The 22,804-nt window shown below is 46.8% G+C and overlaps 1 protein-coding gene across 2 annotated transcripts; it reads left to right on the forward strand.

The window, feature by feature from the left end:
* Window positions 1-2,895: 2,895 nt before the first annotated feature.
* SAP30 (Sin3A associated protein 30) lies at window positions 2,896-15,414 on the forward strand. Of its 2 annotated transcripts, none has more exons than XM_039539672.1 (4): window positions 2,896-4,540; window positions 6,522-6,644; window positions 12,564-12,662; window positions 15,092-15,414. In XM_039539672.1, the coding sequence occupies exons 1-4, from the start codon at window positions 4,220-4,222 to the stop codon at window positions 15,212-15,214; spliced, it is 666 nt and encodes a 221-aa protein (XP_039395606.1). In that variant the 5' UTR covers window positions 2,896-4,219; the 3' UTR covers window positions 15,215-15,414. The 2 variants fall into 2 exon arrangements, with proteins under 2 accessions (XP_039395606.1, XP_039395604.1); XM_039539670.1 differs by lacking the exon at window positions 2,896-4,540 and adding an exon at window positions 5,013-5,363.
* The last annotated feature ends 7,390 nt before the right edge of the window (window positions 15,415-22,804 follow it).

Raw genomic sequence — 22,804 nt, forward strand, 5'->3', positions numbered from 1 at the left:
CTTGGACCAACTTTTATGTAATGGAATCCCTCTTGACACTATGCTAAACTCTGAAATGTTTTGAAAACCAAAGCCCTAATCCTGCAGTGAGCTTCACTGATTTATTTATTTAGCATTTGCGTATTCACGGAGTCAAGCAATAGCGTTCTTAGTGGCCAAATGGAGCGCTCGGAAACCATCACTGAATTTGGTTAGTGGGCATTCCTCAACAATGTGCAACATTTGATCTGCATCACAGCTACAGCATGGATTGTCTCAAAGACCCCAATGGTGTTGGTTGGCTGCACAAAATCCTTGCCCAGTTTGGAATCAGTTAAGAAGGACCCATTGACAATATGGCAGGTCGAAGCTGGAAGGTGAGCAGTAGGGTCTATGATGAGGAACTGATTGGTGGTTGGTGTTAAGCACCAGTCTTCCCGCCACAGGGACTCTGCTGTCACATCCTTTAATGGCAGCCTCAACCACCATGGTGTTGCAATGAAAGACGTGTAGCTGGTGGGTTAAAAAGGTCATTGAACATACATTTTCAGGCAGCTCGCAGTTGCAATCTCTCTCCTGATGTAAGGGGGAGCAATGTGCCTCAGAACTGGAAGTCATGGAAGATGAGTTGGTCGGAGAGTTGTGATAATGCACATTGTTGAGTTGAGCTGCACATCAACAAGCTTGGTGTGTCAACTGACCCCATACTGGTGCACAGTACTCTGCTACTAAATACCAGATAGCAAGGGCTGAGGTCCTTAGTGCTGGAGCACTCGCTCCCCATAAAGAAGCAGATAGTTTGCTGAGAAGGTTGTTGCGTGTCTTGACCTTTGCAGCTATCTTGCTCAGGTGGCTTCTGTATGACAGCATTCGGTTGAGGGTCATCGGTCGAGGGTAAGTGAGATCCACGCAGGCTCATGAGACCAGTCATATGGAGCTTACTGCTGGATTGGGACTCCAAGTTGAAGTAATTTTAAACACTGTCACAGCTAAATCAGTTTCAGATATGGTTTGGCAATTAACACAGGCAAAACCATGTAGAGTAATAATGACTATGCTAGATTTGATTTTTCCACCATGTCTGAGAACAGGTGTCAGAGAGTATTACCCCCACCCTCAACCACTGTTGAACCTGACTGAACCTCTCCATGCTCATGAAGCAAATGAGTTCAGCACCATGGCATATTGGCCACTTACTGTAGAACACAGTCTAAAATGCAGGAAATTGCAATTAATATCCCAAAATTTGCTAAGGGAGGATTCCTGGAACCCACCCGTATCCTTATATGCTTGCTATTCTATAATTCCTACTTTTTTCCCTCAGTAAGGGGCTCTCTGTGCTCCAACTTCTTTACAAATGTAACCTTTATTATCCCATACTAAAGATGGGCTAACTGATGCACAGAAAAGTTAAGTGACTTGCCCAAGTCCATAGAGTGGCAGAGTATAGAATAAAGCCCAAGTCTTTTGACTCCCAGCCTTATATCAGCCCACTAGCCTGACTAAACCATAGCTTCCTAACTGCTTTCTATTAACTCTCCTTCAGTCTTTGACATCTCTTCCATGTAACTGACATGTCTACATGCCCAACTGAATTTCAGTTATGTGATTATTACAACTGTTTGAAATTCCAGTCTAGGTGGGTCCTTAACCATGTTCTGTAATACCAGGTTATATAATCAGATTAAAATCCCATCTGCACTATAGATTGGAATAGTTATAGTCAGGTTCCCTGACTCAGAATTGTAGTGTACACAGGACCTGTCTCTTCAAATCACTCTCTGACCTCTTGATCCCCTCTACTTGTTTTGATTTGGTAACTATTAAATACTCTGTAATTAATACAACTGAATTAATGTTTCAATGACTAAACTCACACCTCTTTGACTATGGTCAATATAAATCCCCATTTAGTTGAGGGGAAAACTCATTACCATGGGCTATACAAGCACATGAAGAAAAACAGTAGGTCAAAGTCCAGTCCTTCACTCTATCCCTCAGCCAGAGAAAACTGAACCATTATATGCTTATATGTTAGTTAACCTTTTTTTACATACTTTTGTACAGTTTTGATATTAGATTTGTTTTGAACAAATGTTTTTACCCTTACTGCTCATTACCTCCATTTTAATTGTTCCTCCTTTTGAAGCCAGTCTTGAATTTGACCTCTCCATCATGGTTGACAATACACTTAGCAGAAAATTTTTATTTAATTGTAAGTTCTGGAAAGAGAAACTATGTACTGATAGAAAAAACTGTTACTGCAACAAAAATGTTCCTGCTAGCAGCAAGGGAGATCTAGGAAAATGACAGGCCAAGAAATGGACTACGTTTGTTGTTGTTAAAGTCTTCTTTAATTAAAGTCCCTTTTAATTATAAAAACTACATTGACCCTTATTCCTCATCTTAAATAGCGTTATCTAATTGCTCTCCAAAGTAACTAAAATTACATATAGTTTAAAGCTATCAGCAACAAAGAGCAAGGACCAGTAATTCTCTATCAACACAGGCAAAATCATAGGCTAAGCTTAGAGCTGTCAACTTGCTCTCATTTCAAGAAGTGGCACTGCAACTTCCTTAGTTCTACCGCCACCGCCCAAACCAGACATACTCCAGCCTTTATCCCCAGAGACCTCGGGGGGAGGGGGAATAAAGGAGAGAGGAAGACAGGTCGGAAAAAGGGTTTTGCAGAAAGAAGTTCTAAAACCCGTCCTGGCGCGACCCCTCCATGAGATCTGTGCGCGACGGCAGGACTAGATTAAAACGCGCTGAGAAATGGGAATCACGCTCTCGGGCTTGTGGTTGCTGAGTGCGCCGCTGGCCTGGCACGCGAGTGCTGTGTCGGTTGGGAGACAAAAGCGCTCCTGCCTCTTCCGGGGGTAACTACGCGCAGAGGCGCTGCAGCAAGGGCTGCCTCACTCGAGCGAGCCCCTTTCCACACGTTAGTGGAGCCGCGGAGCTAGTCACTGCGCACACAGCAGGCAGCTCTGCAGCCCGCTGCGGCGTCCGCGTGCAAACATGGCCGTGGCTGCCCAGGGAAGCGCCTTCGGCGCGGGGAGGTGAAGGGACGCCCCCGAAGGACAGAGCTGCCTGTTGCTTGATGGTACCAAGCGGCAGCCGCCACGGGGCGCCGGGGGTCATTTCCCCGCCTCACGCAAGGCCTCACTCCCCCCGGCAACAACCCACCGTGCACACAGCACCCCCGCCCGCCAGCGCACACCCCCGGGCGGAGATGGGGCCTGCCGGGCTGGGCCGAGCCGCCTTGGCAGCAGCGGCGCTCTCAGCCCGCGCCGCTGAGAACTGGCTTTACAGGAGGGGCGGGGGAGGCCGCGAACGGCTCCGCTTCAGCTTTTTCCACACAGACGTATTTCAAATCTTAACGGCTGCTGCTCGGCCAGTTATTGAATGAGGGAGCAGGGCCTAGCGCTGCGCCCCCTCCTGACAGGGCCCGAGGAGGAGACTCTTCCCTGTGCAGCGGAGGAGAACGCAGTTACTAATCTTGCCCCGCCCCCATCAGATCGGGAGCGGGGCAGCCTCATAAACGTCTACAGCGGCCCTTCCGGCCCACCGCAAGCCCTGCTCGCGCGGTGCATTTGGGGAGCTGTAGTTTTCCAGCCCTCCCCGCCCTTACCGACGCTGCAATGATAGAAACTACAGCTCCCATGAGCGCCCTGCGGCGGGAGCCCGCATGCGCATTGTGGAGCAGAGCCGCAGGCTGGGTGCTGCTGTTGTTACATAGGAAACAGCTGAAAAGTCCCCACATGACAGTGGGGGAAGGAGGAAGCGGGGTGACCCGGGGGATGGACGTGGCTTTTACAGAGTGAGGCGCTTGGCCGCCGCAGGGAGTCCCCCAGCAGCCTCGGGCCCCGATTCGAGTGGAGGGGGGCCGAGCGGGGATCTCGCTGTGCCCCTTGAAGGAGCCCTTGTTTGCCCTTGGGGGAGGGGTTGTGCCCCCTGTTGCGGGGGCTCTGTCTGCCGGGGGCCAGGGGGACGGAGGTGACCCTCAAGGGGAGGATCGTGCCCCCGCAGGAGACGCTGCCTCTCTCTGGGGCGGCTGCTGATGGGGCAGGTTTAAATCCCTCCCTTGCAGCCAAGCGCACAGACAGCGGGGAAGTTTGATTCAGTCCGGGCGGCAGGGACGGATCCTGCTCCTCTGCCGGACAAAGGGGCGGCGCAGGCGGGTGAGGAGCCCGGGCGGGTCGGTGGCTTCCTCTGCTGGGATCGGGACTCTGCTGGGGCAATGAACGGGTTCGCCCCCGAAGAGGTGACCCAGAGAGGGGGGGATGCTGTCGCCGCCACCGTCGTTGCTGCTGTTGTGGCCAATGCAGCTACCACCGTGGAGGTGCCGGCGCCGGGGTTAGGTCCCGGCGCTGCCGCAGGTGCCGCCGCCGCCGCCGGTTCCGCAGGGCCCCCCGGTGGTGCTGGCCCTGGGGCTGGGCAGCTGTGCTGCCTGCGAGAGGAAGGTGAGAGGTGCAGCCGAGCTGCCGGTAACGCCAGCTTCAGCAAGAGGATCCAGAAGAGCATCTCGCAGAAGAAGGTGAAGATCGAGCTGGACAAGAGCGTAAGTGACGGGAAACCCCCCCCCCAAGCCGCTGCGCGCCCCTGGGGCAGAGGGAGGGTGCCCGCGGGCGGGCGTGAGGGGCAGTCAGGGCCGGCCGGTGAGTGAGTCCCCTCTCCCTGCAGTGCGCTCATCGTGGCAGGCGGTCACCGGCCCCGAGCGCCCCCAAGGCAAGGAGATCCGCGGCTGATGGGAGCCCTCCCGGGTGGGGGTATCGGGGAAGCGCCTTGGGGTTTCTGTAGTCGCTATTGACGGGACAATGTGTCTGAGGCGCCGCGTTGCAGCTCTCCGCGCAGGGCGCAGTGCACCATCGCTCACCCCCTCCCCGGAGCCTTAGTCCGGCCTCAAGTGTCACCCCCACAAAGGCTTCAACTACTTCCCCCTTCCGCGCCGCAGCGAGTGTGAGACTTCTGCGTTAAACGGGGTTGGGCTTTGCCCTTGGTACGGTCGGCGGACGCTGGAAGAGTGAGTGAAGCCTAAACTGCTTCTGCTCAGTGTAATGGGGGAGAGAGACTCCTGCTCTTTCTTCCTCTTCCCTTCTTCTCCCTCCGGAAAAGTCAGGCTGGTATTCCAGAGGGAGGCTGCCCCCCTACTGCAGGAGAAGCTGGGGGCTGCACGTCCCCCACGCCGCCCTTCCAGAGCAGGGACTCTGCATGTTTGTGTGGCTGACTCTAGTGAGGGCAGCACACTTGGCCGCTCCGCCGCGTGTTGTAATGCTGCGCGTCTCTCTTTGCCACCGTGTCTTCCGCTTGGCAGCCATCAGGCTCTTCGCAGTGCTTCTCTGTATGTCCGAGAAATCGCCACAAGCTTGTGTCACTGTGCGCAGGCAGGTCGAGCCCCTGTCTCCCTTCCCCAGTCTGCTGAGACAGAAACACCCTTTGGTAGCAGATACATTTCTAAGATTCGGAGCAGTGTTAATCTGCAGAGCAAATGTCTGCCGGTTTCCTTCCCTAATGAATACTTGTTTCTTCAGAAGAGAAATGCACGAGTATTGGGAAAGGCGATTTATTTTTACTTGACACAGCAGAAGTGTTAGGGGATGCTGGCCCAAAGAGGGGCTTCTAATATACTTGTTACAGTTACCACCCTCAAGAGATTGTGTAAACTCATGAGAAAAATGGGTTTGGAAAAATGGTTGCTAATTTGTATTTGTGCTTCTGTTGGCGGTTGTGAGCTTTCTCTTTGAATCATGGTTTATGAGAGATCTCTTGTGAAGTAAACTTAAGCGAACTCTAAATGGGCAAAGAAAACTCTTTTGCATTAACAAAAGGAAAGCCTAGGACTCCGATGTTTGGGTTTATATGTGTAAAGGCCTCCAATTTGTTTTTATCATCCCAAATTTAACTTTCTAAGTGCTTGATTCCCACCCCCACCCTGTGCACCCACAGCTCCAGTTGAAGCCAGTGGGAGCTACTGGTGCACCGTAGCCCTATGTGTATGTATACATTTCCTCTATAAAAGAACTTCTTGCCAGATTTTTTCAGAAATTTCAAAAAATAGATGTATAAGTCCTTATTTACAATGACTTTTCATGGATGGTGGAAGTAAAACTAAGGAAAAGAGCTGTGAAGTGAGATCGGTGAAATCTTGCCTTTTTTCTTTTTTTTTTTTTGTCCATTTAACAGAACTGCAAAGTAATGTTCATACCCCATTCCCTGCATTCTGATGAGTAATGTAAGAGGGCTGTACTTGGCTCTCTCTACAGCCTGTTAATACCAATTTTGAATTGGCTCACTGCAGCAGTACAGTGATACAAGGAGTTTTCTAGGCAAAATGGGATGCAGTAAGTTATAGCATACCAAATTTTATCTTGTGAGTTCTGGTAGAAGCAGATTTCTTAAACTCATAGTTAATGTCACCAGAACCTCTTGCAGTAATTTACCATGAAGTATATCCATCAACGTGTTATTTGCATTATCATGTATTTCCTGGATGTTAGACTAGTGTGGAATTGTGTTTAAAACATGTGTTGCTACTTTTTTAGGCAAGACATCTTTATATTTGTGACTTCCACAAAAACTTAATTCAGAGTGTGCGAAACAGAAGAAAGAGAAAAGGCAGTGATGATGACGGTGACTCACCAGTGCAAGACATCGACACTCCAGAGGTAGCTGAATAGTTGTCCTGGCTATTGTCATGTAAAGCTTGTTTTTAATTGCTACCAAGTTTGTGTTAATGCAATTTTTTCCAATGTTAATTTGTTCAAGGGGTGGGAGAGAGCTCCTGTTTCACTCACTTCATTAATATTTATGTAATATTTTAATGTTTCTGTATCAGTTGTAATATAATTATATATCCTATGATATTGACATATATAATTTAATTGATAGATATGTTTTCATTTTGTTTTACACACAGTATTCTTCCCAGAAAGGAAAGTTGGAATTATATACCAATTTTAACTTTTGATAAAGATTTCTCCTTCATGACATTTTTTCCACAGATTCCCAGTGTAGGAGCCATGTGCTTAGCCATGCAGTAGCAGAACTATTTTTGAGTAGGAATTGGCAGTTAGAAGGCATACTTAATTCCTGTGATTCCTAACATTGCAGGAGATGGCAGATTAATATAGGAAAATGGAATTTAAAAGGCATTCATCTTGACTTGCTGTGTTCTTCATTTCATAGATTCTAAGGCTGGAAGGGACCTCGAGAGGTCATCGAGTCCAGTCCCCTGCCCTCATGGCAGGACCAAATACTGTCTAGACTATCCCTGATAGACATTTATCTAACCTACTCTTAAATATCTCCAGAGATAGAGATTCCACAACCTCCCTAGGCAGTTTATTCCAGTGTTTAACCACCCTGACAGTTAGGAATTTTTTCCTAATGTCCAACCTAAACCTCCGTTGCTGCAGTTTAAGCCCATTGCTTCTTGCTCTATCCTTAGAGGCTAAGATGAACACGTTTTCTCCCTCCTCCTTATGACACCCTTTTAGATACCTGAAAACTGCTATCATGTCCCCTCTCAGTCTTCTCTTTTCCAAACTAAACAAACCCAATTCTTTCAGCCTTCCTTCATAGGTCATGTTCTCTAGACCTTTAATCATTCTTGTTGCTCTTCTCTGGACCCTCTCCAATTTCTCCACATTTCTTGAAATGCGGTGCCCAGAACTGGACACAATACTCCAGTTGAGGCCTAACCAGCGCAGAGTAGAGCGGAAGAATGATTTCTCGTGTCTTGCTCACAACTCACCTGCTAATGCATCCCAGAATCATGTTTGCTTTTTTTTGCAACAGCATCACACTGTTGACTCATATTTAGCTTGTGGTCCAGTATAACCCCTAGATCCCTTTCTGCCATACTCCTTCCTAGACAGTCTCTTCCCGTTCTGTATGTGTGAAACTGATTGTTCCTTCCTAAGTGGAGCATTTTGCATTTGTCTTTATTAAGCTTCATCCTGTTTACCTCAGATCATTTCTCCAATTTGTTCAGATCATTTTGAATTATGACCCTATCCTCTAAAGCAGTTGCAATCCCTCCCAGTTTGGTATCATCTGCAAACTTAATAAGTGTACTTTCTATGCCAGTATCTAAGTCGTTGATGACGATATTGAACAGAGCCAGTCCCAAAACAGACCCCTGCGGAACCCCACTTGTTATACCTTTCCAGCAGGATTGGGAACCATTAATAACTACTCTCTGAGTGCAGTTATCCAGCCAGTTATGCACCCACCTTATAGTAGCCCCATCTGAGTTGTATTTGCCTAGTTTATTGATAAGAATATCATGTGAGACCGTATCAAATGCTTTACTAAAGTCTAGGTATACCCTTATCCACAAGACTCATTATCCTGTCAATCAGATTGGTTTGACATGATTTGTTCTTTACAAATCCATGCTGGCTATTCCCTATCACCTTACCACCTTCCAAGTGTTTGCAGATAATTTCCTTAATTACTTGCTCCATTATCTTCCCTGGCACAGAAGTTAAACTAACTGGTCTGTAGTTTCCTGGGTTGTTTTTATTTCCCTTTTTATAGATCGGCACTATATTTGCCCTTTTCCAGTCTTCTGGAATCTCTCCTGTCTCCCATGGTTTTCCAAAGATAATAGCTAGAGGCTCAGATACCTCCTCTATTAGCTCCTTGAGTATTCTAGGATGCATTTCATCAGGCCCTGGTGACTTGCAGGCATCTAACTTTTCTAAGTGATTCTTAACTTTGTTCTTTTTTTTTTAGTTTATTTTCCAAACCTACCCCCTTCCCATTAGCATTCACTTTAGGCATTCCTTGAGACTTCTCGGTGAAGACTGAAACAAAGAAGTCATTGAGCATCTCTGCCATTTCCAAGTTTCCTGTTACTGTTTCTCCCTCCTCACTGAGCAGTGGGCCTACCCTGTCCTTGATCTTCCTCTTGCTTCTAATGTATTGATAAAAAGTCTTCTTGTTTCCCTTTACTCCTGTAGCTAGTTTGAGCTCATTTTGTGCCTTTGCCTTTCTAATCTTGCCCCTGCATTCCTGTGTTGTTTGCTTATATTCATCCTTTGTAATTTGTCCTAGTTTCCATTTTTTATATGACTCCTTTTTATTTTTTAGATCATGCAAGATCTCGTGGTTAAGCCAAGCTGGTCTTTTGCCACATTTTCTATCTTTTCTACCCAGCGGAATAGCTTGCTTTTGGGCCCTTAATAGTGTCCCTTTGAAATACTGCCAACTCTCCTCAGTTGTTTTTCCTTGATTCCCATGGGACCTTCCTATCAGCTCTCTGAGCTTACCAAAATCCGCCTTCCTGAAATCCATTGTCTCTATTTTGCTGTACTCCCTTCTACCCTTCCTTAGAATTGTGAACTCTATGATTTCATGATCACTTTCACCCAGGCTGCCTTCCACTTTCAAATTCTCAATGAGTTCCTCCCTATTTGTTAAGATCAAATTTAGAACAGCTTCCCCCCTACTGAAATAAAAAGTTGTCTGCAATGCAGTCCAAGAACTCATTGGATAGTCTGTGCCCCTCTGTGTTATTTTCCCAAAATATATCTGGATAGTTGAAGTCCCCCATCACCACCAAATCTTGGTCTTTGGATTATTTTGTTAGTTGTTTAAAAAAAGCCTTATTCACTTCTTCCACCTGGTTAGGTGGCCTGTAGTAGACTCCTAGCGTGACATCACCCTTGTTTTTTACCCCTTTTAGCCTAACCCAGAGACTCTCAACACTTCCGTCTCCTATGTCCATCTCTACCTCAGTCCAAGTGTGTACATTATTAATATATAAGGCAACACCTCTTCCCTTTTTCTCCTGTCTATCCTTCAGATGGGCATTACCTGGGAAAGTGCACTCAGCTGGAGGCTGTGATGCCTGTGAGACTTTCTCCAAAAGGCCCCCAAAAGCACTTTTAAGACTCTGCTTCAGAACTTGCTCCTTCAAGTGTTGTTGGCAATCCATATGTCCTGAGGGGGTATGTCTACACTGCAATTAAACCCCTGTGGCTGGCCCTGACTTAAACAGGGCTGTTTAATTGCAGTGTAGACATTCGGGCTCAGGGGAGAGTCCCAGAGCCCAGGCTCCAGCCCGGGCCCCAACATCCATACTGGAGTTAAACAACCCCCATAGCCCGAGCCCTGCAAGCCCAAGTCAGCTGACATGGTTCAGCTGCAGGTGTTTAATAGCAGTGTAGACATACCCAAGGTGTCTTTAGGCATTAGTAGTATGGCAAAAATCTTAGACTGGAAGAGGGCAGCTCCCTTTTGAAGGCTCTGATGGAGGGGTTGTCCGAGGTCTCAGAATAGTCATTTTTGCTGAGTCCTGTTTCTCTTCCTTGTAAGATCCATTCATCGGTTAATAGAAAATGTTATCTAAAATTGCCTTTCCAGCCACACTCCTGCATCGCATAGATGACCCCACAGTGCTTATGGAACCATAAAATTGATATACTCAGAAACTGATTTATTTTTTTTCCTGTGGGGTCTGCAGTTCTTGATGCAACTGATCTTGTGCTATAGATTTCTCTGGATCATAAAAAGCAAGTCCCTTGCCAGACTGCTGGAGCTGCACTTCCAAAAGAAGCCTAGCTCAGGAAGAGCCTCAGTTGTCAACTCTTGATAACACCAGAGTTTCTTACCCAGGTTTTCCTCCATATGGTTATCATGCATCTTAGATGTGTGTGGCTGTATGTTCTTCCACTTGTTGCATCAGTGGCCTCTTGAATACGAGATCAAGGTCTCCTTCGAAGAAGAGGAAGGGTCCTCCAAGGATGCCTTGGCCTCCATCTGAGTTCTCAGGACCAGTATTTCTTTGAAGTGGCTTCTGCACATTCTCACTGATGGAAAAGGTATCCTTAGCACTGCAAGCTTCTGGAACCTTGTGGAAAGTTTAATCTGCCTTTCTACTCAGGTGGAGTAAAGGCTTCTCAAATCAAATACTGGTTTGGGGAATGGGATTCCCCGAGACAAATCAGATACAACTAAGGCCCTACCAAATTCATGATCCATTTTGGTTAGTTTCATGGTCATAGGATTTTAAAAATTGTAAATTTCATTATTTCATATATTTAAATCTGAAATTTCATGGTGTTGTAATTGTCCGGGAGCCCAGCTCTGAAGGCAGAGCCACCGCCAGTAGCAGTGCAGAAGTAAGGATAGCATGGTACAGTATTCCGCTACTGCCTGCAGAACTGGGCGTTTGGCCAAGTAAGGGTGGCAATACCGCGACACCCCCCCCCCAAAAATAACTTTGCAACCCTTCCGCAACTCCCTTTTGGGTCAGGACCCCCAACTTGAGAAACGCTGGTCTCACCTGTGAAATCTGTATAGTATAGGGTAAAAACACACAAAAGACCATATTTCATGGGCTGTGACATGTTTTTCATGGCCGTGAATTTGGTAGGGCCCTAGATATAACACATAGGCATCTGATTCTGGGAAGATGGGGCAAATGACACACCTCTTCACTATTTTTTGGTTATGGAGGAGCTGTGAGGTTTGGCACCATTCCAAGCTTGGCCAGGTTTCCAAGTGTGCAATAGCTTGCCTACTTTGCCTAAAAACTATCATTAAGGTTGCTTCATAGTATTAAGTTAATCACTTCACAATTCTCATGACATCAAGATGTTGGTTTTGGAAGGGCAGTCTTGCAATCACTGTTCACCTAGGTCTTCTCAGTCTAACCATCTTCTCAGGGAGGTCACTGCTACTTAATCTCTTACAGTGGGGCTGTGTGGTGATCGTCAGAAAAGAGGAAAAAGGGGTTTCTTAATAGTAATGTTTGTTCTCCAGGTGGTGCCCTCTAAATAGACCTTCTGGGAATAGAGAAACTGAGGGAGCATTGGGCTGAGGTGTGGGTATTTATATCCGTGGCCTATGAAATGTAGGACTTCAGGAGATGCTACCTCTTGATGGACAATAGTTCTGTGGGGCTCTGGCTATGCACATAACTCCTACATTGTGGCTGTGCAGAGGCAATATATTCACAGATCATGAGCAACTGTTCTCTTCTGCCACTCAAAACTCAAGAAACTTGTAGCATGCTAGGTTTCTTCAGTCTCCTATTGCACAGATGATATGGAATAGCTGTACTATTTCTTGTACATCCTCTCTGCAAAGTTTTGACTATTGAAATACTACTATAGGGCATCCTGTGAGCACAGTTCTTGACCTTGCATTAATGATTGACTAGTATTATACCTTTGCTTGGTCATATTAAAGTCAAACTATGAATGAAACTGAGCTGAGTCCACAAATTAGTGCCAAATATGACTCTCCCCACCTAAGAGGGAGAAAAGGTGTGGTGGACATTCAGCACAGAAATAAGCCTTAACTGTACTTTTAAGTATCTTTGGGGGAGAGGAGGGAAGATGAGTTCAAAACATTATTCTATGCTGAATGCCTACTAACGGCTGGCTGAGTCAGCAGGATGGTATTTAGCATATGCATATCCCTGAAGTGAAGAAACTAGGCGTCTGCCTTCAACTTAGTTTCCATACTTGTTTAGTACTTCACCTTTTAAATCGTAAGTATATTACGATTAATAACAAATTAATCCTCTCTTTAGCCCAGCTACCTTTAATGATATTCTTCTTCCTTTCTAGGTTGACTTATATCAGTTACAAGTAAACACACTTCGAAGATACAAAAGACACTTCAAGTTACAGACCAGACCAGGACTTAACAAAGCACAGCTTGTTGAAGTAGGTATGAATGTCTGTTCAGTAGCAAACAATGTAATTTACTATTACTTGTGGCTCTGGAAAATGTGATCCTTACCAACATATTAGCATAAGTAGCATATTCTTGTCTTTAGTCAATTATAAAAGTTATCTATAATTGCCATAGTTAATATACCACTGCATTATAATCAGATTGTATTCTGCGCCACAAACTCTTCTCCTTGTATAAAGGAAACATGTGGATTGGATTGGAAAATAAAATGAAGTTATTTATCTAGTTTACCTTCAATTATTTGGTCTTTCTGTCCCCAACTCCTGAGCCAGGAGCACTCAGTTAAGAAAGAAAATCAAAAATAAAAGCTCAGGTGAGAGGAAGGAAGTCAGGTTTAGAAGTATGTACTCGGAAAGAATCCTGAAGTAGTTTATAGAATTGCAACACTGCTATTCAGAAACATGTAGCTGAAGACAAACAATGGGCCTAAATCTACACTCAGTTACCTCACTGCAAAACTATAGGCTTTAATGACACTGCACCTTTGCAGCTAAAGGCAGAATTAAGTCTTTTATTTTTGCAGTAAAGTTCTAGTATAGTTTTAAAAGTCCTATTAATAGAAATATGGGCACAAGTAATAGTAACAATGTAAAATCTAGGCATCTGATTTCATGTCTCTTCTTGTAAGTGTGTAAACTTGAAAAACTAAGAGCCACAAAAATACAGAAATATCTGTAAGTACAGCAGAATGCTAGCATGTTTGCAAATTTTGGTCTTCTGAAAATATAATTTACTTGGTAAAAGATCAGTATTTTAGTCAAAACAAATCATTTACAATGTGGCACAGCTTTTACTTTTTAAAAAAAATGGACTCCATTTTGCATTGCAAACACACAGATTTGGTATGCTATCTGAATCTTCATTGTGTTGTCCAGTTTTATGAAATGTTATGGTGAATTGCATTTGTGTGTAGGCATTTGGTAGATCTCTTCACTAATCAGTGTGGATTAAAGCCAAAATTCTTAAATGTATGCAAGAGGCTGGTCTGTAAAAGAACAGTATGTTGCTAACATTTTTGCAACTGCAAGTATGAGTTTAAAATCAGCACTGTATTTTCTCTTTGTATGCGACTTCAGACAAAGTATGAGCACTTATTAAATTGGCAGAAATGTGACTTGAAATAACTGATTTAGTTGCATAGTATAAAATACTTTATACGGGAAGAATAAAACTATAGGCTACTATAAAACTCTAGCTAGTCTACAACCAACTTGTACTGTTCTGTATTGCCAGACTTCTGGGAAGAACAGTGCGGGCTAAAACTAGCTTTTGTTGCTTCTCCAGTGGCCATGAAGTGCCAGATTCAGTGTTTTAGAACCACCTTCTTCCAGAGGTGTCATCTGTGATTTCCCCATCTGATCACCATTTATAGCAAATTTGGTTCTTGGGAATGATGCCAGGAAATTCTGAGCATGTTCATTGAGTCCCCAGATGTCCTAATGCAGTATGGATGCTTTAGTCGGTCAGCTAGAATTGAACTTTAAAGGTACACTGGCACTTAAAAAACATCACCTCTCTAAATGGTTCATTTACTGTCTTCACAAGTAACTGTTAAGATTACTGTAACTAAAAGAGATTAGGGGGGATTTTTTTTGGTTTACTTTGTGCCTTTGACTAAACTGTATAGTCATTTCCTCCTCCTCCTCCCCAGCATGTGTAGGCATTTTTCACAGCAACAAGGGAGAGAGTGATATTACAAATCCACAATAACTGGCAGGGGGAATTGTTTCAGGTACTACCATTGCTCCCTACTTAGATACATCTTCTAACCAACAGTCTTAAATTCATAAGGGTAAAAAAAAATTTCAAAAGCAATTAAGTGAGGTAGGAGCCTTTTTGAAAAATTTGACCAGTTTAAATGGCCGTGACCAAAGCTGAACTTCACCCTTGCTGACTCCTCAGTTATTATGTCTTCCTCTTTATAATCAGGTTAAAAAACCCATGGACAAGCTCATTAACCCCTCCAAAAATGATCAAATGCAGGGCCCTTCCAATATAATAATGATCCGGGATTTCCCATTTCTACTATTATATTCTACACTCAAGCACTATACAAACTCCCCAGTACCTTTTGTGGACTCTTTCCTCTCTTCTGAAAGGTCAGCTTTGTGTAGCTGAGAAAGCCATGGATTTCACTGGATTGGGTCAATCTGCTGCAATTCATACTTTAGAGTATTGAAATGATTCAATGCCTAATCCTTCTGTGATCCAGACTGTTGGATGGAGGCAAATGTCTTCACCCCTGCTAGTATTGATGTGTTTGATCAAATCTTTAAAAAAGGAATAGATGTCAACTCAGTGTTAATTCTGAATTTTAGTTCCCTTATCTACAGAATGTGAACTTGTTGATTGTATATAACCAAATGGCTATTTAATTTCCTAAACTTTCTCTTTATAGATAATTGGTTGCCATTTCAGGACTATTCCAGTGAATGAAAAGGATACCTTAACATATTTCATCTACTCAGTGAAGAATGACAAGAACAAACCAGATCTAAAGATGGACAGTGGTGTTCACTAGGACGGAAAAAATGGGACTAATACTCAAGATGCAGATCTAAAGACTGTTTTTGACATGCAGAAGCTTTCTTTGTAACTTTTTTCAGAGAACTTGTCTCTGATTTTATTTTTCATGGTCTTGCTGACTCACCGAAAAACAACTTCCTCTCAAATGAGATTTCCTCAGCAAAAGTATTTTAAATAAATATTATTAATACTGTTGCTCAAGTGTTCGTGTGTTTGTTTGTAACCTTATTTAGTGAGTTATTTGTACCTAATAGTAGTTTGGGTTTTACCTACATATATTTAAAGTTATTAAAAATATTGTATTTTTTTCAATTATAAAAGTATGCTAAGGATTAGTGTGTGAAATGTGTTTTGAAATCATCACACTACAACATGGGTTCTATATAGTATAAAATTTTGCTGTGATAAATTCTAAACATAGTTGCTCCAAACTGAAGGGCCATAATAGAATTGCTCTTGGCTTCCTGAATAGCAATTACACTTGTAGTTGTTATAAGTCATAAGTATAAATGGCTGCACTTGTATTTTCTTTTAGAATTCTGGTATGCAAAGATCTTAATAGAGGTTTTTTTGAGATCTCTAGTTTCTTCACTTCTGGGATATGCACTGCTAATGCCTCAGGACCATCATGCTATTATATAAAAATGATGGCAGCTATTTAGTGCTTAAATATCCACATGAAGATGGAAAGACCATCACCATTTATAATGGAAAACTTCTGTTTCTTTGAACAATGATTCTCTATTGATATATATATGCTACTACCTAGAAATTGCATTGGAGAAAGGAAGGCTGCGGAACTCATGCTGTGTTTCAATATTATTTAATAAACATACTTTGTTTTGCTCTGGTCAGGTCTGCATTAACTTACGGCTGGAAAATGCATAAAGATCATTAATTTAAAGAATTGTTACCTTTACATATAGCACTTGCATCTAAATGTATATATTTTAGTAAAGTTTATAACATTTGAGTGACAGCTATGATACAACACAAAACCTGTATTTCCACTGAACCCTTACCAGAACAATGAAGTTCTGGATGACATTCAATTTTCTGCTTTGTCTTCTGAGCTGTGAGGAGAAACAAGTGAGATGGCATCTTAAAACTGAGAAGAATGCAGCATCTGTCTATGTTCACTGAGGCATGGTTGATATAAAACTCTGAACATTACTTTTTGATCAATGATGAGCTGCCTTCACTTTAAGAAAAATGTGTGAAAGTAATATTATCATTGTTTACCCTGTCCCACATGCTTCTAGATGTGGTGATTTAGCAGGTTCTCGCTGTCCTCAAAAACTTGCTTTTATTCCTATGTGGTTCTTTGTTTTTCCTTACCTGTAGCCCTTCATTGATGGAAATAATCCCCACGCTCAAACTGTCTGTTTTCCCAGTAATTAGCAGTGACGGAATTTCTTTTGCATTTGCAATGTCTCGTGTATTTTCACACTCGTGATCAAACTTCGGCCAGCACTGTACAACCAGACATAGCAATTTGCCTGAATTCAGTACTCATACTCATGGACCTTCTCTTCTAATGTGTGCATTCATTGTAATGTTTGTGAAGTGCTTTGAAAACTAAGTATTACCTTGAGTGATATCCTACTGATGGAAATAGAGTAAGTTAAATTCAGTAAGATAATAAGTAGGATGCCCAAAATGTGGATGTATTTAAGCTTCTATTGCATCTTAATCATATTACACATGACAGGGCTTGAAATATCCTCTTATACTTGACAGGGGTGAGTGGAAACTTTCCGTGGTGCAAGAGGGAGCCAAAAGCCTAAGTTTTGACAGAAACTAAACTTCCAGTCTTAAGCTTCTCCTCTTAAAAAACAAAACATTGTTTCTGGCTCTTAATATTGTGTCAATTATAACCTCCTGCATGAGAGAGGATGTGGTGCTGTCTTTTTGAATCTGCAGCTTGCAGAGCCTTCCCCAACCAGCAATAGAAGAAGGAAATTGGTGAATTTCACAGAACTGGTCAATTTTACTGCCACATTCAGAATGCTGTATGACAATGTGAAGGTGACAATTGTCAGTTTTGCTGCTACTGCTCTGGAAAGTTGTGAGCAGCAGAGGCAAGCATAGTGTAATTCAGGTAGAACCTGAAAGAGGAAGGAGAGAGCTTGTCTCTCCAGACCTTGCTGATAGATGGCAGGACAAGGCCTTCAAGCTTTCCATAAATCCCTAGATTCTTCGAGTGATTGCTCCTATGCATTCCAGTTAGGTGTGCGCGCCGCACGTGCCCGGCTCTTCGGAAGATTTTTACCCTAGCAACACTCGGTGGGTTGGCTGGGCGCCCCCTGGAGTGGCGCCGCTATGGCGCAGGATATATACCCCAGCCGACCCATCCGCCCCTCAGTTCCTTCTTTCCGCCCATGACGGCCGTTGGAACAGTGGAGCGCGTCTTAGCTGACCTCCACTTCCCTAGCTACTCGTAGTTTCTCTCGTTTAGTATATAGTTCAGATGTTTGTTTGTTTGTAGTATAGTATTTATTTTCAGGGGTTTGGGGTTTATCCCCTTCCCCTCACCTGGTGCTGGGTCCGATGCCCGGTCCACAGGGTTTTACACTGCTCGGCCGGCCACAATCTCTTAGTTGAGATTCTCCTAAGTGCCTCGAGGAATCTCAACTAACAGATAAGTAAGTGCCACATTTGTAAGGCCTTTAATCCGAGAACAAATTGGAGCGGGACTTTCGTCTCAAGCAGTTCCTGAGGGAGGAAGCTCTTGCTCCTCCGCTCTCGGTGCCGAGCGCTGGTTAGTCTTCAAGGAGCGCTCCCTCGGCACCGGATCGCTGTTACCGCCAAGGCCTCCCAGCACTGGCCCTTGCTGGCTCCGACGTCCACTCGGCGTGGTTCCCTCTCCTGGAGGATGAAGAGGCACAATATACTTGTTGCGTCCGAGCCGCCTGCTCCACAGCCGAGCGCTATGCTCAGTCGGAGCGCCCGGCACCGATGTCGGCCGCGGCACCGACAGTATCCACACTGTTAACTCTGGCTAGGCAAGAGCCGTCGAGTCCGGTGCTGGAAAGCTCCCCGGTACGAACCGTGGTCGAGCTCGCTTTTAAGCTGCGTCCGAGCCGCCTGCTCCGCAGCCCGAGCGCTCTACTACGTCGTACTGCCCGGCACCAGTACCTGCTGCAGCACCGACAGTATCAGCACCGTAGATTCCGGACACGCAAGAGCCGTCGGGTCCAGCACCTGAACGCTCCCCGGTGCGAGCTGTGGTCGAGCTCACTATTCCCTCCACGCTGGAAACATTTCCACAGCAAGGGAGTTGATGGCAAGGGCAGAGCCTGCGCTGCTTTAACCCCCGACACCGCCGGTGTGGGTTATATTGTCCAACGGCGAGCCTGTCTTGCTCACGCCACCCTGCGTCGGTACCGCAGAGCGGCACCATTCCCGATCGCGGTCCCGCAGACGTTCTCGGTCCCGTCACCGATTGAGGTCCCGACGCCGCTCGCAGTCTCGGCACCGTTCTCTATTTCGGTACCTTTAGTACTCGCGGCACCGGTCAGCGTCCCGTTCACTGGCCCGGTACACTCGGCACCGATCCCGCTCCCGGCACCGCCCCAGGCACCGAGACTCCCGTAGCCACTCCTGAACAACGAGCCTCGCGCTCTCGGTCGACCGCCCGGCACAGCTCCGGTGGCAGGTCCCGTTCTCAGTACCGGAATGTCTCCCGGTACCGATCCCCGGTGCCGCTTCGAGCGACGTCAGTTAGAGAAGGAGACTCTACCAAATGCTCTTCAGCTCCTTCAGGGCCATCCAGCCGCGCATCAGTGTTGCCACGTGCGGACACTTCATATGCGCAGTACTCTGTTTTCCAATGTGCCCTCCAGAGTCTTCCAGGAGACCTATCAGTGGTCCTTCTAGTCACCTTGGGCGTACTACCACGCCAGAGGCATACCGGTGCTCCCATCTCGCTCCGTTCCATCGGAGCTCTGGGCGCCAGAGGCGACAATTAGCCGTCCCCCTCCGACCGGTACGGAGCAAGCCCCGGTTCAGCCACCGGGCTCCCAGATCCCACCGGCTCAGGAGGTCGTCCAGGAGTGCGAGTCCACACAGGACCCGCTTGTCCCTGGCCTTTCTTCTGCCTCCTCCCCAGATGAGGTGGGGGCAGGAACATACTCCTCTGGCCCTCCTCTGATCGGAACGCAAGTACATGGTATCATCCAGGGGGTACGGGTACCTATAGGTACATCTACCCGCCCCTGCTCCCTTGTCGTCCAGTCCCTCAATGGGATGGAACGCCATGGCCAGCAGGCACCAGCCCCTAAAGCCAAAGAGGCTAGGCGAATGGTCTTACTGGGCCGTAAGATGTACTCGGCGGGGGCCCTGCCACTTTGTGTAGCAAACTAGCAAGCCCTGCTTAGCCGCTACTATGGGTGGCGGTGGGCAAATGTACAGAATCGGTTCTTCAGAACTCCTCTCAAGAGTTCGATGCCCTCCTGGAACGAAGGAAGAAGTTGGCTAGAGCTTCCCTCCAGGCCTCGTTGGATGCAGCTGACTCCGCTGCCACGACCCTGGCCTCGGGTGTTGCCACGAGGCGCATTTCATGGCTCCAGTTATTGAGGCTTCCCTCGCATCTGCTGTACGCTTTACAGGACTTGCCCTTCAATGGCAAAGGCCTGTTCTCTGGAAAAACGGGCCCTAGGCTGCAAAGCCTGAAGGGCAGCAGGGTCACTTTGCGCTCTCTCTCGGCATGCACACGCCGGTGCTTTAGCGCCGACCTTTCCCTCCCCAGCCTCACCGCTCTTACCCTGCGCCTAGACAAAGACAGGACTTTGCCAGCAGGCGTCACTTACGCAGTCGTAGGCGTCAATCAGGCCCCCAAAGGAGCCAAAATTAAGGTCCTTCTAACCACCAATGGGGCAAAAGCCTACCCATCCTCGTCCCTCTTAGGGACCCCTCTCACGAGCGATTCCTCTTGCAACAGGTGCGGATGCTCCTCTTCATCGGAGCTATACAGGAGGTGCCTAAGAATGAAACCTAATTCCCTTGGCGAAGGGAGGTCTCAGACCTATCCTAGACCTGTGGGACCTCAACAAGTTCACAATGCAGATAAGTTCCGCATGGTACCCATGGGGACCGTCATCCCATCCTTGGATCCCGGAGACTGTATGCCTCCCTCGATATGAAGGGCGCGTATTTTCATGTCGCCATTTCTCTTCCACACAGAAGGTTCCCCCGGTTGGGGGCCTACCGTCGTTTCCAGTATACGGCCCTCCCGGTTGGCCTCTATACAGCCCAAGTGTATTTAAAGTGCATGGCTGTAGTCGCCGCCTTTCTTCGCCACCGTTGGATACACTTTCTCCGTATCTAGACAATTGGCTCATTCGAGGGACCTCCGGGCCCAAGTTACCAGTCATGTGGGCATCGACACGGACCTGTTCCTGTGTCTAGGCCTGATGATCAATAGTAAAGTCCACTCTGGTTCCCACACAGGGAATAGAATTCATTGGGGCCATCCTGGACTCCAGTCTCACCAGAGCCTGCTTACCTCAGCCTCGGTTTCATGCGATGGTAACAATTGTACAAGGTCTACGGACCTTCCCGACAACTTTGGCTCGCACTTGCCTAGGTTTCCTGAGTCACATGACTGTCTACACGTTTGTTTCCAAACATGCCAGGCTTCGCCTCCGTCCACTTCAATCGTGGCTCACCTTGGTGTACCACCCGGGCAGAGATAGCATACTCCTGGTTGTCTCGTTCCCCCTGAGCATCCTAGGCTCCCTCGATCGGGAGTCAGCGCCCTCCCTGGTGTATCCAGGCAGGCTGTTCCATTAACCCCTCGGGGACCCTCATCACAGACACCCCATCTCTCGGCTGGGTGCTCACCTGGGTCAGTTTCGCACTCACGGCCTTCGGTCGGCTCCAGAGCTGGCCTTACACATCAATGTCCGAGAGCTGAGAGCAGTCTGCCTTGTATACCAGGCGTTTCAGCTGGCGGATCGCCTCAGCAGATCCTTCCTGTCTCACAAGTGGTCGTTTCCTCCGGACATTATCCATTCCGTTTTTCGGAAGTGGGTCTTTCCCCGCATAGCCCTCTTCACTCCCACGAGAGCGAAAAAGGAGAGAAGTTCTCCTCATTCCAAAGCCTCTCCCCGGGCTCAGTCTTAGAGGGGTTTTCTGATGCCGTGGATGAGCCATCGGCTGTACGATTTCCCACCGTTCCTGCTGGTTCACAGGGTCCTGCTAAAACTCCGCAGGGATGGAGCGCACCTGATCATGATCGCTCCAGCGTAACCCAGGCAGCACTGGTACACCAGGTTGCTACCCCTGTCGGTAGCCAACCCTATTTCCCTACCTCTTTGCCCAGACCCCATGACGCGGGATCACGGCAAGCTTCACCACCCAAACTTGTAATCCCTGCACCTCACAGCATGGCTGCTGCGTGGCTAAACCGATCCGAATTACATTGTTCTGCCTCGGTTCTACAGGATTCTCCTGGGTGGTAGGAAATCTTCCACTCGGTTAACGTATCTGGCAGAGTGGAAGCGTTTCTCCTACTGCTACGAAACGCACAATGTTTCTCCCGCCGAGGTCCCGATCCATTCCGTCTTGGACTACCTCTGGTCTCTCAAACAGGAGCACCTGGCGCGGCCCTCATTAAGGGCACTCTTGGCAGCCATCTCTCCCTTCCACCCAGCGGAGAGTGGCCGCACCGTATTCTTACACCTTGTGGTTTCTAGGTTCCTCAAGGGCTTGGAGCGTTATACCCCCCCCCAGTTGGCCCCCGCCAAAACCTGGGTCTTCGACCTGGTTCTAACCAGTTTTATGATTGCCCATTCGAGCCACTGACGACATGCTCGCTGACATACCTGTCCTGGAAGACAGTTTTTCCTTGTAGCCTTTCCATAGGCCAGACGAGTCTCAGAGCTTCAGGCGCTCACGATGGACCCACGGTATACTGTGTCTCTCAAGGACAAGGGCAGTTGTGACCACGTCTGGCCTTCCTCCCTAAAGGTGGTGTCAGCCTCTCATATCATCCAGGATATCTTCCTTCCGTCTTCTTTCTGAAGCCTCCCTTATAGCAAGGAGAGCAACAATTGCCCTCCCTAGACGTCCGTAGAGCATCCGCAATCTATATCGAGCGGACAAAGCCCTTTCGTAACGCCCCCAAATCTTCGTCGTGCTGGTGTGCCGGACGAGGGGCATGCCTGTTTCCTCCTAGAGGATTTCGTCTTCGATGACGTAGTGCATCTGGACCTCCTGTGTTTTGGCCCATGTTCCATAGAGCCACCTTACTTCACATTCCACCTCAGGCTTCTCTGCTGCCTTCCTGGCTCACGTACCCTTTCAGGGGATGTGTCGTGCAACTACCTGGCCCTCGGTCCACACCTTTGCCTCATTGGCCCAAGAGTCCAGAGATGATGCAGCCTTTGGCTCAGCAGTTTTGCATTCTGCAACATCTAATTCCGACCCCACCGCCTACGTAAGGCTTGGGAATCACCTAACTGGAATGCATAGGAGCAATCACTCGAAGAAGAAAAGACGGTTACTCACCGTTGTAACTGTTGTTCTTCGAGATGTGTTGCTCCTATCCATTCCAGACCCGCCCTCCTTCCCCGCTGTCGGA

Source organism: Mauremys reevesii, linkage group 5 (genome assembly GCF_016161935.1).
Source record: "Mauremys reevesii isolate NIE-2019 linkage group 5, ASM1616193v1, whole genome shotgun sequence".
Lineage (NCBI taxonomy): Eukaryota > Metazoa > Chordata > Testudines > Geoemydidae > Mauremys > Mauremys reevesii.

What these genes read in the sequence shown, in the direction of transcription:
- SAP30 (XM_039539670.1), top strand. Translation starts at nt 5,037, where the DNA reads ATGGGGGAGAGAGACTCCTGCTCTTTCTTCCTCTTCCCTTCTTCTCCC. An exon ending in GCTTGTGTCACTGTGCGCAG is followed by an intron (nt 5,364 to 6,521) that starts GCAGGTCGAGCC and finishes CTACTTTTTTAG; the next exon opens with GCAAGACATCTTTATATTTG. An exon ending in AAGACATCGACACTCCAGAG is followed by an intron (nt 6,645 to 12,563) that starts GTAGCTGAATAG and finishes CTTCCTTTCTAG; the next exon opens with GTTGACTTATATCAGTTACA.